Raw genomic sequence first — 15,604 nt, forward strand, 5'->3', positions numbered from 1 at the left:
TGCAACAAGGTCTGAAACACACCACCTAGTTGCTGTGCACAGTTTCTGAGAACTCTGCTGCTGATGTGGTCTGGGCCAGGTGCACTTTTACTTGAAATAATGCATCGTCCAAAGAAACAGGTCAACTTTTAGTCCATAGTTTATTTATATGCTTCAGCTTCACATGGTTGTGTATGGGTAACAATAGGATTGAAGAAAGGTGTGTAAACAGTTTCACACAGACGCTCAACAGAGCAGAGATGAGAAGAGTGATGAGGTTGGGCCTGCAGCTCTGAGCAGCTGCAGGCTTCACAAAGTGCTTTAAATCCAGAGTAAAGGGAGGAGCAGGAGCAGATTTCACTAAGTGCATAGGACCTCGAGTGCTCAAATGTGCAGCTTTTATGCAACAAACACACGAAACCATCCAAGAACTAGTTTCACCTTCAGCACACATTCATGAACTATGGGCTCTTAAGTGTCGGACCAAAAAAACAAAAAACATCTCAATAACGGTGGATTTTCTCACTTCATTGTAGCTGATTTGATGGAGCAGCTTGCATAGGTTTATGTTCAGTCTCACTAACTGTGCCTTCTAAGGGGCTTGAACAGAAACACTTCAAATACTGTTGCAGCCATTCGTCAAACGTGTCGTCGTACCCACAATTCCTAAAATCGGCATCACTCAACTTCCATAGGAACCTCCTGAAGATCTTAACGCTTTCTTTTCAGACTTTACCTGAAAAAAAAAAAAACCTTTTACGTTCTGTTCGTTTTAGGTGTTTTTATATTAGTGCCAAGAAGTTAATTTGGCTAAATTTAAAATGTGCAAATCAGCTAAAATAGTAACTTCTCAAGCTGGAGTTCTAATCTTTCTGGCCTTATTCATGCAGACTCGTCTCCAAACTTTAATGCTTCAAACACGTGAAAAAAACAAAAACAAAAACAAAGGTGCAGGCTCATTAACCGTCCTGTTTCAGCCTTCTTACCCAGACCTCTCACTCAGCGAATGATCCAAACCTCAAGCCCTTCCACACGTCTTGTTTGTTCAGTTTTAAAAACCTTTTTAACCGCTGCAGCTAAAATAGGAGAAGTCAACTCTGCAACTACTTGCTTTAGTTTTTCCACAAATACATTTTGACTCAGTGCAGTAAAGTTTCCATGGCTTTAAGTTGTGTCATTCAACATCCTGCATGCATGCACAAGTTTTACACACATTACATCGGACAGCTACGCAACGTACCGACAACTGCTTACCGTGGGTGTAAACGTGGTTACAAGCAGCTTCTCAATTCACAGAAACACTTGTGACGTTTTAAAGTTATTTAATGTTGAATAAAATAGACTTCTAACTTCCTGGTTTGGTTAGAGAAACGTAGCAGATGTGACAAAATAACCCGATGTCTGAATGAAAATTTACTCAAGTGTGTTTCTCTTACAGGTAAACTCCTAAATGAACTGTAACTGGGTGTTCTGCGGCAGCTGGTTGCCGTGGCGACCACTGGCAGCTGCTGGTCTGAAACCTTCAAACGGTGAGTATTTAACATTTTCAGGTTAACTAACAAGGGAGGTTCGACGTTCGCCAAGCTCTGAAAGTCTTTAGTAACGTCCGGTTCCTGCAGGAGGACACGGTCACTGACAGAAGTCAGTTTTTAATGATTCTAATAAAAACACAGTACCAGTGAGCAGCTGGCCATGACGTCACAAATCTGAGATGCTGAGAAAGTAGTGAACGCCATCAGAAATGCTGATTGTCTCCCGTGTCAGTAAATGTCGGGACAGTCGGCGTAATTCCTGTCAAAGTATCCACCCGCGTAGAGCCAATCCTCGGCTCCTGAGTGAGGGTTTGTTCCCAGCGAGAACCACCTGGAGAGACAACCAGCAGGTTAGAAGATGGTTTACACAACCAATGAGTCAAGAGACAAACGTGCACACACACAGCCGCGAGGTGATGCAAGTACAAAATAAAAGGAAGTGTGTCGGTGTTGGAGCGGAGGTTAGGAAAACATCTTTCCTTTATTTATTTATTAATAGAGTTTGATGTTCTGATGTCATCTCCTGTCATGTTTGTAAACAGTGTTGGGCAAGTTACTTCAAAACTGTAATGCATTATTTATTACTTGTTACCCTCATTTTAAAGTAATTCATTACATTACAATATTACTGATTTTAAAATGTAAGACATTACACTACTTTTGCATTACTTTAAAGAGCAAGTCACCCTTTACAAGTAGCGCACTTCACTCCCACTTCATGTTTGAAAAATGCAACAAATGCTGTTGCCTAGCAGACCGAGAGGGTGGAGCCACTAACAAATACACACACTCACGACATTGTGACATCATAATGTACCAGTTTACATCATAGCATACCTCTTAGCCAATAGCGGTGGCAGATTTAAATTCAAATGCAGTGCAGAGTTTTTACCTGACAACGGCACAACACTGACAGTTTCAGGCAGAAAATTTAAATTTGAACTAAAATGCACTAAAGTGCAAAACTATTGACTACACGTGTCTGCAGCACAATTAGACACGCATTTATATAGTTTATCAGAAAACAATAGTTGATTTGGGGGTGACTTGCTCTTTAAGTTACTTTCACCAAAACAACTTCAGTATGAATCTGGTAATCTGACGCTCAGTGAGCTCATGACAATGATGTGGTGTCTGAGCTAGGATTGCTGTTAAAAACAGTCAGATATCATAACAGTGCTTTAAAATGATTGTTTATTAAATAAAAGCAACAACAATCTGTACTCTCAGTACGCTGCCATCTCATTTTAACTGAGCAGGGAGTGAGGTGGTGGGGGCTCCAAGCCTATATTTGTCTTGGTCCCCAAATGCCTTGATACGGCCCTGGATGTGGGACTGACTTCTGGGGTGATCTGATTCTATCACATGTATAAATATTAAATGTTTATATATTATTGCTTTTCACTGGTAAAAATGTGTCTTGGGGATAAATCTACCTACTTTTTTCTTTTTTTTCTAGGGTTTATTTGAATAATTTCCTGCCCTTTCTCTCTCTAACCTTCCTGCATGCTGCATGTTTTCTCCGTCTTCCAGAAAAAACTGTTTCCTAGACTTCCTACTTTCTAACTAATCAGCCAAAGGGATCTTCAAATGCGCGGCGCTCCAGCAGTAATGAGTTGAAATCACCGGAGCCCAGATTAACTCAGCTGAGGCAAAGCACGTCAGAAAAGCTCAAAATACCAGAGAATATGCGCTGATATGAACGATCGCAAGTGAATTATTTTGTTTTAGTGGAGCGATTTTGTGAATGTGGCAGCGGCCGCGTGCAGGACGCAGCTGGAGTAGTTGAGCCGTTACCGCAGCGTCCTCTCTGCCCGCAAAGCTGAGTCCATAAATGACGTAATATATGCAGATACTGGATCTTTCTTCGGGTTGAATGAATTTGAATTTTTAAGGAACACATCTTGATTCTGGGTTTAAAAATGCATTGTAATTACCGCGTTACTGACAATTGTACCGAGTAAATATTAACATTTTCTTTCCCTGTAATGCCTTACATTACCACATTACAGCTAAAAGCAATGCATTACAGTAATTAATTACTTTTGTACCGCATTACTCCCAACACTGTTTGTAAATGTTTCTGTTCACTATGAATCACGCGTTGAAGGAAATCATGAAAGAAAACTCGTTCAGCCATACACCTTTTCTTTTTAAAGGGAACAGATGTTTACCAACAAAGCTGCAGAGTCACAGAAGCTGAAACACCCACCTGGTCGTCCACTCCTCCTCATCATCGGAGCGCTCTCTGCGTGCAGCTCTCTGTTTCTCCTCTAGCCGCTCTTTCTCTAAACTGGCTAAATCTACACAAGCAAAACACAACAGAGGAAATAACTAGGGACCTAATGAGAGCCATGACGATAAAACCACTTTGACACATCGGTCTGCGGTTACCCGTGTCTCCGTTCTCCATGGCCCTGATGTCAGGTCTCAGCCGGCAGTCCGTCGGTGCCAGCAGCCTCTCCATGCCGGGCTCCAGCTCATTTAGTGTCACAGCAAAGCTGGTGAAGTTATACATCTGCGACATGAAACAGAAAAGCAAAAAACTAAACCTGTAGAAAATACAGGGGAACCATGTCAAAAAGGTGTCATCAGCTAAAGCTGCGTTTCCACCACAGGGGGGTCTGGGAAGTTCCTGGGGTGTGACAGGGAACCGTCCTCGTTCTGCTGAAGGTTGGCAGATTGGGTTGGAGCAAAGCAAAATTCAGCGAAATCTAATGGTTTCACTAAATAAAATAAGCTTTACAGACTGGCATCTTAAAAGTCTCTCTCTCTCTCTCTCTCTCTCTCTCTCTCTCTCTCTCTCTCTCTCTCTCTCTCTCTCTCTCTCTCTCTCTCTCTCTCTCTCTCTCTCTCTCTCTCTCTCTCTCTCTCTCTCTCTCTCTCTCTCTCTCTCTCTCTCTCTCTCTCTCTCTCTCTCTCTCTCTCTCTCTCTCTCTCTCTCTCTCTCTCTCTCTCTCTCTCTCTCTCTCTCTCTCTCTCTCTCTCTCTCTCTCTCTCTCTCTCTCTCTCTCTCTCTCTCTCTCTCTCTCTCTCTCTCTCTCTCTCTCTCTCTCTCTCTCTCTCTCTCTCTCTCTCTCTCTCTCTCTCTCTCTCTCTCTCTCTCTCTCTCTCTCATATACATACAGCATATATAGGATTTGTGTGATTGTGCTCCAACAGACGGATTATTTTCAGACTAAATCTGATTTTATTTGTCAAACACGATGATTAGAGATGCTGACCTGTGCTGAGTGAGCGGGCCGCGGCGTTACTCTCCACAATAAGGCACTTCCTGGAATCACAGTCACAGTTTCCTGAACATCTGGCAGTTCATCTGCCTCCTCACCTTCACAGCTACGTTCCTACACACACACACACACACACACACACACACACACACACACACACACACACACACACACACACACACACACACACACACACACACACACACACACACACACACACACACACTTAAAGAATACTTTCCTGCGTGCCCTGATCAGCTCACTCGACCTGTTCAGTGCTTCAACAGAACGACAGCGGACACAAACCCAGCACGTCTTTCAAGCATCAACGCACGTCATTGCGAGACATAATAGCTTAGTGCTGGCAATGATCTAACCATCACTACACTCTGAACAGAACTGGACAACAGCAGCAGCACACTAAAGATATCAAACACACTCTTACCTTCCCTTAAACTAATGCCACTGCATGTGGTTGTGAAAGGAAAAGATACTGTTTCAGTCACATAACAACAGGTTAAAGACGACCGTGAACAAACTCATCTGAGCAGACCGCCACACGTCAGATCAAATCAGCTGCAGGGCTTCTCACCTGCTTCAGCTTCTTTGAGTCGTTCGCCGTCTTCTTATAGGTTTCGTAAAGCTTAGGGTCAACACCGTAAATGCACTCGGTCCACTTCCCATAGATCACTCGCTGCTTCTTCTTACTGGTTCAACAACAATTTCAGTCGAGACAACAACTCAGTCAGCGTTGTCCGGGACTGACGGGAGCGCTCACCTTTTGTCCTGGATGTAGCCTTCCACTTTGTGAAGGTCTTTCCCAAACATCCCGCAGGGTTTGAAGTTCAGAACACACGTATCTCCAGTGCTGAGGAGTTTCAAACACAATAAAAATGAACAAGAAGATCAATCATCACTGGCCCACAGTGCTTGAGGGCATCAGTAGAGCTACCTGTGGTTGGTAATCTCTACAGCTCCGTATTGTTCAATCCACAGCTTTCCCAAAATGATGTTGTGCACACAGCACATCGGATTCACCCACGTGTACGCTTCCTTGTGTCTGTGAAGACAACAACAAGATCTGAAACAGTGGGACACGTTTGGACATATTCAGCCTGTTGGTCTACAGCAGTGGTTCCCAACCTTTTTCCCAAGGGACCCCGTTTTTTACCAGTAACATTTTTGACGACCCCCTCCCATTCTCTCTTCCAGTACAAACATTATTAAGAAATGATAAAATTGTTCAAGCACATTTTAATATGCTTGGATTCAATAGATAACAGTAATAGTAGGCTCCAGTACAGAACAAAGTCATTAAAAAAACCAAACAGAGCATAACGTGCTTAACAGTTTGTATTACTTTTCTGAACACATTGTTTCTTGTAAACACTGATAAATCAATCACTCCTTTCAATAAATGTTTGACACATAAAAAATACACTGAGCAAAATGTACTTAAATGTGTATATTACTGTTTATACTAGATTATTTACTGTAAAGGCTGTGATTAATCAACCAGTCCTATCTTTAATGAACTTTTGACACTTGAAAATAAAACAGTGAGCTGAGCAAAATGTTCTTAAGTGTGTTACTTTTTCTGTACTAATTGTTTCCTGTCTTAATATCAGTAAACTTTCACTCATGAAAAAAAATATGAGCACAATGTAGGCTATAAATAAGTAATAAATGAAGTTTTAACCCCTTAAAGTGGAGAGGTCCTGGCGACCCACTGAGAGGCTTTGGCGCCCCCTTGTGGGGGTTGGGACCCCCAGGTTAGAAACCACTGGTCTAGAGCACAAATTACCAGCTGATATATTTAAACTTCTATAAACACAGCGATAAAAACAACCATATCAACTAAATACAGGGAGAATTTAATCTATTTCACATCTGGTTCCTGATTGGAGCTCTTGCTGCTGCTGCTGGCGTCGAACCAAATAAAACACGCAGCACGAGCAGGATGGTTCTGAATATAGATGCTGGGATTCTGGAAAACACCAGTCTGAGTCGGAACAGCTCCGACGTACCAAGACCAAATCAGACCAAACACTTCTTGGAATATCATTATAGATAAATATTATTCTCATGAACTTTAATAAGAAAATTCTTCCCAAAGAAGTTCTGTTATCGCTGAGGTTGGCGAGCAGAGCTGTCTGAGTTCCAGATGAGCCCGTCCTGCTGAACATGGTTTACTCTGATCACCATAGGGCTGCACAATATATCGTAATCGCGATATCAGCATGCACAATATGCATATCGCAAAGAACAGATAAATATCGCAATGAATGGTCAGCTCAAATGTTTGCTCCACATGATGCATTCTGTCAGTCAAACGGAAGTATTTATTTATTTTTATTTTTTTAACAAATCAAATAGAGCTCTTCACCCATTTGGCCAATTGGGTGGGTTCTCATAGGTCAGATGCCCGGACCCGAGGCGGACGGCCCCTAATTTTGATGGTTAGCAAACACCTGAGCTAGCTTCGTTAGCTCTTTTAGCTAATTCTGCTTTTCCCGGGATCCAGTGAGTCCCTTTTCTTTTTCATTTCTTTTCCCCTTTCCTCACATCGTTTGCTTTTCTCATTTGAATGATTTTTGGAATTTCTTTGTTTTTGATTATTTTTGTTCCCGAGTTAAGTTTTTATTTATCGCAAGTAATATCGTCATCGCAATATTAATCATCGTTATTGAATATCGTAGGTTTTCCTTATATCGTGCAGCCCTGGATCACCACTATGTTTTTATTTATCTGAGAGCAGCTTCACTCACAGAAAGGTCTCATCCAGGCAGAACCCAAAACTGAGTGAAGAAACGTGTTTTAACACAAAACTGTGATGCATGCTGGGGGATTTTAATGCGAGCCGATGGTTTACGTTCAAACTTTATCATTTCTAATTGTTTCTTATATCTTTGGCGTTGTAAACAAAGGCGAAAACAAGTTTTGTAAACAACAACAAGAGGACGCGGAGGTTCAGGTGGCATTTTTATTTTTTTTTGCTTACTGTTTATGATTTTATCTAATTAAATAAAAGTAACAGACAATTATAAAGTCGCTTTATTAGCACTGACCCATAAACGGTTACGTGTCAGCTTTTAAAACCTTAAAGAAGCACGTTACTCACTTTAATAACTCCAGTGTCATGGTGCCTTTGGGCTCAGCTTCCACACTTTTGCCCCAGAACTTCAGTTTTGGGTAGATTGAGCCGTGAAACTCAAACTCCTGCTTCAGAGACTCAACGTGGAAGGCGCTGACAGGGGGGTGGTGGCTCACCTGCTCTGAGATTAATCTGTATCCTTCATCCTCTCTTTAGAAAAAGAAAACACACGTTACACAAATAATGTGATCACCAGGGCCCGGTGAAATCCAGACCCACCCCCTGCTGATACCTGGTGAGCTCAAATGTCTCCCCCAGTAAAGGATTAAATGGCTTTCCAGTCCGTTCCCACTGGGATGCTACAGCCGAAACAGCAAACGCAGCAACAACCTGTCACAGGAACAAACACATATGACCTCATCCTCCTCGCTTCTAAACAGAAGAAAATGACATTTGTGGAGTTTTGATGGTATTAATCACAGTTTCCTGTTATTCTGAATACTTATTCTGTCAATTATGAAACATGTTGGTTTCAATCGTACTTCAGAGTTGGACCAATGAGCTGTTTATTCTTCAGGTCACTAGTAAACAAGCCCAACAAACACCTCAACACGACACGCTCTCCTGACACCTTCTGACCTGCATGCGCTCGATGGAGTCGGATAAACTGCAGGCTTTGTGGATGAGGTGAGTGTGCTCCATGTACTCCGAGATTCTCTGGAGGAAGCTCAGCGGCTCGTTGAACACCACAGGCATTGCTATTTTGGATAGCTCCTGTAACATTGTGATGAATAAAGTCACATTCATCAAGAATTGTCACAAAACATGTCAAATAAGCAGACTCTCACACCCTTGAGAGGATAAGTGCATCAAACGACAAAGCAGTAATAAAAATATTGCTTTTATTTCTATTTAATCCTAAATCCAGACGGTTCTGGGACATGACTCAGCAGAAGATCAGCTGTGCGTTGTACCTTTAACTGTCCTGAGAGAGCCAGCAGGACTCACCATGCCGATGCATTTCTTCAGTATGCTCCACACACTGAAGTTGTTCCTGGAGATCATTTCAGCAGGCAGGCTTTTCCTGGTGCCATGTGGGAAGATTTGCATAACAAGCAGAAATGAAAACAAAATATCAAAACACTTCTTTTACCATTCCACCATTTCTAGGACTGACCTCTCTCTAAGTACTATTTATGGTTTGTGTATATAGCAGCAGCATCTCAAACATCTCATACACAAACTGCACACAGGTCAGATGTTCATTTTGGTCCATCCTCAACCTGAAAACATTCAATATATAACTCTTCGTTTAACTGGTTTTATTTCCTACCCCGCTGACATGTCAGTGTTTGAGATCAGCAAACACATTTTAATACCAGAGGAAGATACACTGAGTAGATACAAAATCCAAGTTTAAATAATTGTTTCATGCATTAATAGACCAGATTTAACCTAATCGACCTGCGTCCCATTCCATCTGGAGTCAAACTACCACTAAAACAACATCAAACCAAGAGTCAGACATGGTGGTAGATGTGTGATGATCTGGGGCTGCTTTGCTGCTTCAGGACCTGGATCACATCCTGTATGGAACCATGAATTCCACTCTCTGCCACTTACACACTAGCATCTCCTCCACTCCACTCGCCCCAGTCGGGCAGCGTTCATTCCACACTGCCTTAGAAATGCGGACGTGACTGAGCACACGGGTGGTCAGTGATGTCAGGAGTGCATCTCCGAGCAGGGGAACAAAGCAAAAGTGTGTGGAGAAGTCTGCAATGTCTCCATTATTAAACAAAAGTGGATGTGCTGAAAAGACGTCCGGTTGCACGCGGGAAAATCTAACATGAGAAGACTCCCAACCCAGTCCAGGCGGAGCGGAGCCGACGCTAGTGTGTAAGTGCCATATCAGGACATCCTGAAATAACCTCTGACCTTTGTTTCAATGGGGACATAGACCGGTTATGAATACGTTATGATAATTTATTTTTCTATACATAAAATAAGTAAATTTCAGTAGTTTTATTTGATCCATTTTAAGCACTTTCCAGAATGAGCCATTTCAGTGCTCTGTCATTTTACAGCAAATGAGCTGTTGCTGACGACACCCGCCCATCTCCTGATTGGCTGTTTTGAGGTGAGGAGATATTCTGGAGGGCCTTGAAATAGAGCCGCTCCTCCTCCACATCCAGAGCAGAAGACTATATGAGTTTCGAAAAGTGTATGTGTGTGCGTGTGTGTAGTGGTGGTGGTGGGTCTACACTAACTTACCTTATTATGATGTCACAATAAGGAACTTTTTGTAACCACTCATTTAGGGCACAACCCATGTGGCTGAAATGACTAAAGCATGGAACCAAATTCACACAGGGCCAGGCTGGGTCACATTTTTCTTCACTTCATAAGAGAAATCATCATTTGAAAACATTTTTAATCAACATCATGTCGGTGTCTGATACAGAATGGTGTTTCTGAAGTTAAACCCTAAACAAGACAGAATCGGAATCCCAGGAACCCGGGTATATTAACGGATGACTGAATCTTCAAGACAGATTATGTAGAGTTGTACCTGACTTCTCACCTGCGCTCAAACACCCCATTCTCCTGCGTGCTGCCGTCCGCCACCTGCTTGCTGTCAAACACCAGAGCATCTTTGAAACTGACCTCCCAGGAATCATCCGACTCCAGCCCTGATCCAGAGAAAGATCCTTTTACTCACTGAGACATCAAAGACATGCAAATGCACGCTTCCTGCCTCACCTGTTTCAGCGTCGAAAAATTCCTCCTCGCTGTTCATTCTGAGCAGAAAAAAAATCCTGAACGTTACTCAGCTGACATGTTTCCACCATCGGCCCAGCCCCTCTACCTGCTAGCATCAGCCGGCTAAAACACACCACCTGCAAAAGAAAAACACGTTGTTAAGCGGAACTGGGACGGCTTCCTTTGCTCGGTTGAGCCAAACACCAACATGTCATGTTATGAATAAAATAACATCACCCTGCCAGCCCCTCCCTCCCTCTCTCCGACAGCCTAACTAGCTGTTAGCATCGACGCTACACTGGGTTAGCCCAGAAATTTTACTAATGACCTCAACAAACTCACTGACAGATACACACACATACTAACGAGACCATTTACACACAGATACACCGGGTTACCTGTGAAATGATGCTAGGTTACCGTCAGATATTCAATAATTGGATAGTATTGTGCCTCTTGGAGCCTCCCGGAAGTGGGCAGCAAGGACACCGTGATTGACAGGACTCTCAGCCAATAAGCTGGCAGCCAGGCGAGGTCTGGAAACAAGCAAAGAGCAGATGAGTCTAGAATATTTCATTAATTCCATTCAAAAAGTTAAACTTCTATATTAGATTAATTCATTACACACAGACTGATATGTTTCAAATGTTTACTTCTTTTATTTTTGATGATTATAACTGACAACTAATGAAAATCCCAGGTTCAGTATCAGAATATTTAAACATTGTGAAAAGGTTCAATATTGAAGACCTCTGGTGCCACACTCTAATCAGCTAATTACTAAGTAGGCGACACAACCATGGGCGAAACTGCTGACTTGACAGTTGTCCAAAAGACGACCATCGACACCTTGCACGAGGAGGCCAAGACACAAAAGGTCACTGCTAAAGAGGCTGGCTGCTCAGAGCTCTGTGTCCGAGCACATTAACAGAGAGGTGAAGGGAAGGACAAGGCGTGGTAGAAAAAGGTGTGCAACAATAGAGACGACCCTGGAGATGATTGTGAAACAAAACACATAAAAATGTGGGGATTCACAAAGAGTGGACTGCAGCTTCAAGAACCATCACATAAAGACTTATGCAAGACATGCTTTCAGCTGTCACGTTCCTTGTGTCAGGCCACTCTCGGACAAGAGACAGTGTCAGAAGCGTCTCACCTGGACTAAAGACAAAAAGGACTGCACTGCTGCTGAGTGGTTTAAAGTTATGTTCTCTGGTGAAAGTAAATTTTGCATTTCCTTTGGAAATAAAAGTCCCAGAGTCTGGAGGAAGAGAGGAGAAGCAGAGAATCTGTGCTGCTTGAGGTCCAGTGTAAAGTTTCCACAGTCAGTGATGGTTTGGAGTGACATGTCATCTGCTGGTGATGGTCCATTGTGTTTTCTGAGGTCCAAGGTCAACGCAGCTGTCTACCAGGAAGTTTAAGAGCACTTCCTGCTGCTGATCAACTTTATGGGGATGCAGATTTCATTTTCCAACAGGACTTGGCACCTGCACACAGCACCAAAGCTACCAGTACCTGGTTTAAGGACCATGGTAACCCTGTTCTTGATTGGCCAGGAAACTCGCCTGACCTTAACCCCATAGAACATCTATGAGGTATTGTGAAGAAGATGAAATACGCCAGACCCAACAACTCAGAAGAGCTGAAGGCCACTATCAGAGCAACATGGGCTCCTGAGCAGTGCTACAGACTGATCAACTTTATGCCACACCGCATTGCTGCAGTAATCCAGGCCAAAGGAGCATTATGTTGTCTGGCCCTTTTAACTCTAATAATGCTAATACAAATGAAATAACAGTATAATTTTAAATGAACGTTAAACATGGTGATTGCTGGAATGATTGGTCAACAAAATTTCAATTTATAAAAAATAAAACCCCAAATTAACACAAAAGGAGAAGAATATTTACATACCTACATACACAAACAAACATACAAACGTATATATTTATATATATTTAGACATTTATACACTTTTTTGAATTTATTTTTCCCTCCCCCCCTCACTTGTTTATACAACAGATCTATATGAGTTCACCATTTCATTTTAATCAGTTTTTTTTAAGTAAATATTGTTTTTGCATCTTTGATTTCTCTACTCTATTCCATCTTTTTACTCCATATATTGAGATACAATGCATCTGCACAATTAACCCATGGGTATTATAAATAATTCATGTCCTTTTAATTCATATTTACTTTGTCTTTTTATAAACCTTTTATTTAAACTTGCAGGAAGGTATTTTTTGTTAGCATTGTACATACATTTTAAGATATTATAGTCCACTAGTCATATAATTTTAATATTTAATACATAATCTTTTGAGAAGAGATAATTTCTGCCTCCTTTTCTGAACTAAACTGGAAAAAATTGTCCTCTTGAGCATATGATCATGACGGAATAAAGACAGGAGGAAACTTCTTTATAAAACTAAAAACATTACAGAAACACTTCCTGTATTCGCTTAAAAATAAACTATAAGGGCTTTTGGTGGCAGCAGTAGGAACGTAAATCACTCTAATGTTGCCCACTTTCCTGTTTTACAGTCAGAATCAGGTTTATTGCCATGTCGGTGAGAGACTAATCTAGGAATTTGTTTCTGAGGCCAAGCGTTATAGACTAGGATACATCAGAAGTAATCAACGTAGGGAACAACAATAAATCATATAGCATAGGAACATGGGCGACTGGTGCAGATCTATGTGGGTATGTGGTTGTTCAGGAGTCTCACAGAGGGGAGGAAACCGTTTTTGTGGTGTGCGGTTCTAATCTGTAAGGACCTGAACCTTCTTCCATCTCAGGAACATTGCTAAGCTGAGTCCCGTCCCACTCTGAACTTGAGACAGTTCTCCACACCTTCATCTCCTCATGCTTAGACTACTGCAACTCTCTTTTCACGTGTCTGAGCAGAACCTCCCTGAACCGTCTACAGGGGGTTCAGAATGCCTGTGCTCGGCTTCTGACCAAGTCCTCCAAACACACCCACATCACCCCGCTTCTCCTCCAGCTTCACTGGCTGCCAGTCAACTTCAGGGTTCATTTCAAGATCCTGGTTCTGGTCTATAGGGCCTTACATGGACAAGCACCATCTTACATTGGTGATCTTCTCAGTCCCTACACCCCCAGCAGGTCCCTGAGGTCCAGTGACCAAAACCTACTTGTGCAGCGCACCAGGCTAAAGACCAAAGGTGACAAATCATTTGCTGCTGTGGCCCCCAGACTCTGGAACTCTCTCCCCCTGAGCCTGAGATCAGTGGTCTCCTTTCAGAAGCAGCTGAAGACTCACCTGTTCGGGCTGGCTTTGGTGTGAACCTGTAACGAACTGAACTAGAGGACCCGTGATGACACCAAACACAGTAAGACATTTTAACAGTCTTTATTAGTCTGAAGCTAATAGGAGGAGTTACCGGAGTAAACTCAGGTAAGGGCAGAGTCAAAGGCAGGCGTGGGTCAAAGCCAGATCAAGACAAAACAGGTACAAGGAGAAGAAGAAGAAGGTTTTGATCACTGGACCTCAGGGACCTGCTGGGGATGTAGGGACTAAGAAGATCACCAATGTAAGATGGTGCTTGTCCATGTAAGGCCCTATAGACCAGAACCAGGATCTTGAAATGAACCCTGGAGTTGACTGGCAGCCAGTGAAGCTGGAGGAGAAGCGGGGTGATGTGGGTGTGTTTGGAGGACTTGGTCAGAAGCCGAGCACAGGCGTTCTGAACCACCTGTAGACGGTTCAGGGAGGTTCTGCTCAGACACGTGCAAAGAGAGTTACAGTAGTCTAAGCGTGAGGAGATGAAGGTGTGGAGAACTGTCTCAAGTTCAGAGCGGGACAGAACGGGACTCAGCTTAGCAACGTTCCTGAGATGGAAGAAGGAAGAGCGAACAAGAGAACTGACATGAGCAGGCTAGAGATGTGGTCGAAGACAGGCGAGAGTCGTGGTGGCAGGCAGAGTCCTTGGCAAGGGTCAGGCGTGGAAACGAGGTCAGTAGGCTATGATCAGGCAGGATGTAAAAAGGCTGGAGGATTTACTGGCAGGAGCATTCAATAATCTGGCAGAAAACCATCCTCCTGTCTGTGCAGGAAGACTTTAATAACTTGCTGTCTCAGTGTTTTAGCTCCATCTTTTGCATGGAGGCCAAGGCTGAGTCGCCTCTGGCTGAGACAAACTAGGGTTGGGGCGGCCTCATCTGTGATGATCAGCTTCTCTGAAAAAGTCTGCCTTGAATAATGGAACTGAAATTTTCCCTGCAGACCAAGTTTCTTCTTCTCAGTTAGCCATCCACATCTGTACCGCAACATCTGCAGTGTTAATTTTACTCAAGCTGAGTACATTTCACTCAAATAGAGTAGAAAGTACTCTGAAAAAGTACATTTGGTCCCACGAACTCAAATATGTTCTCTCATTGAAATGATGATGAGTTTTACTTGGAGATGATTTCGGAGATCCACTTGTAATATGTGCACGTCATAAAGCTACACATGAGAGTAAAAATAAAGCAGCACAACATTTCATTCAATATTTTACAGCCACTACGTCACTAAAGTCAGTCGGTCTTGTAAAGTTTTTAGCAATCATGACTCAGTCCTGACCGGGGCAACCTACATAAACCCTAAATAAATCAGGAGAGTAAAATTTAAGAATAGAAATCATTCCTCTCTGAATACAATGAAGTGCTCGTCTTTTCCAGCATGTTTGGTTAGTGTCAGAGACGCCGCTCTCTCTCATCTGCCTCTCTCCCAGGGGTGGGTTAGGGTCAAGCACGGGCTGGGGGGTCGCTGCCCACCCCCCAACTCCCCCCACCCCCCAAAGGCCCGCCCCTGAACCTCATTTGATAAGCTCAACATAATCATTTTACTTTACTGTCTAAATTAGTCTTTCCTATCGTTAATTTAAACATAAATGTTCCTCAAATTTTTTCATCATTGCGCTCCTCTGGCAGCCGTCTCCTTGTCATTCCTAAAGTCAGGACTCACACACACGGCGAGGCATCTTTTAGTTATTACGGC

General features: G+C 42.8%; 1 protein-coding gene across 2 annotated transcripts; it reads right to left on the bottom strand.

Annotated features, from left to right (window-relative positions):
- Positions 1–582: 582 nt before the first annotated feature.
- LOC107389460 (oxysterol-binding protein-related protein 2) lies at positions 583–11,106 on the bottom strand. Of its 2 annotated transcripts, XR_011516649.1 has the most exons (15): positions 10,997–11,106; positions 10,599–10,735; positions 10,420–10,528; positions 8,844–8,919; positions 8,475–8,609; positions 8,128–8,225; positions 7,863–8,045; positions 5,694–5,801; positions 5,520–5,609; positions 5,334–5,448; positions 4,736–4,855; positions 3,906–4,029; positions 3,724–3,814; positions 1,656–1,842; positions 583–715 (listed from the first exon to the last, which is right to left on the bottom strand). XR_011516649.1 is itself a non-coding variant. In XM_070544776.1 (14 exons), exons 2-14 carry the CDS (start codon positions 10,633–10,635, stop codon positions 1,740–1,742), a joined length of 1,389 nt encoding a protein of 462 aa, XP_070400877.1. In that variant the 5' UTR covers positions 10,636–10,735; positions 10,997–11,106; the 3' UTR covers positions 1,513–1,739. The 2 variants fall into 2 exon arrangements, 1 of the variants encoding a protein (XP_070400877.1); XM_070544776.1 differs by lacking the exon at positions 583–715 and having other exon boundaries at positions 1,513–1,842.
- Between the last annotated feature and the right edge of the window lie 4,498 nt (positions 11,107–15,604).

This window comes from Nothobranchius furzeri, chromosome 15, assembly GCF_043380555.1.
Source record: "Nothobranchius furzeri strain GRZ-AD chromosome 15, NfurGRZ-RIMD1, whole genome shotgun sequence".
Lineage (NCBI taxonomy): Eukaryota > Metazoa > Chordata > Actinopteri > Cyprinodontiformes > Nothobranchiidae > Nothobranchius > Nothobranchius furzeri.

What these genes read in the sequence shown, in the direction of transcription:
- LOC107389460 (XM_070544776.1), bottom strand. Translation starts at nt 10,635, where the DNA reads ATGAACAGCGAGGAGGAATTTTTCGACGCTGAAACAG. An exon ending in AATGGGGTGTTTGAGCGCAG is followed by an intron (nt 8,920 to 10,419) that starts GTGAGAAGTCAG and finishes ACATGGCACCAG; the next exon opens with GAAAAGCCTGCCTGCTGAAA. An exon ending in ACTCCATCGAGCGCATGCAG is followed by an intron (nt 8,226 to 8,474) that starts GTCAGAAGGTGT and finishes TTCCTGTGACAG; the next exon opens with GTTGTTGCTGCGTTTGCTGT.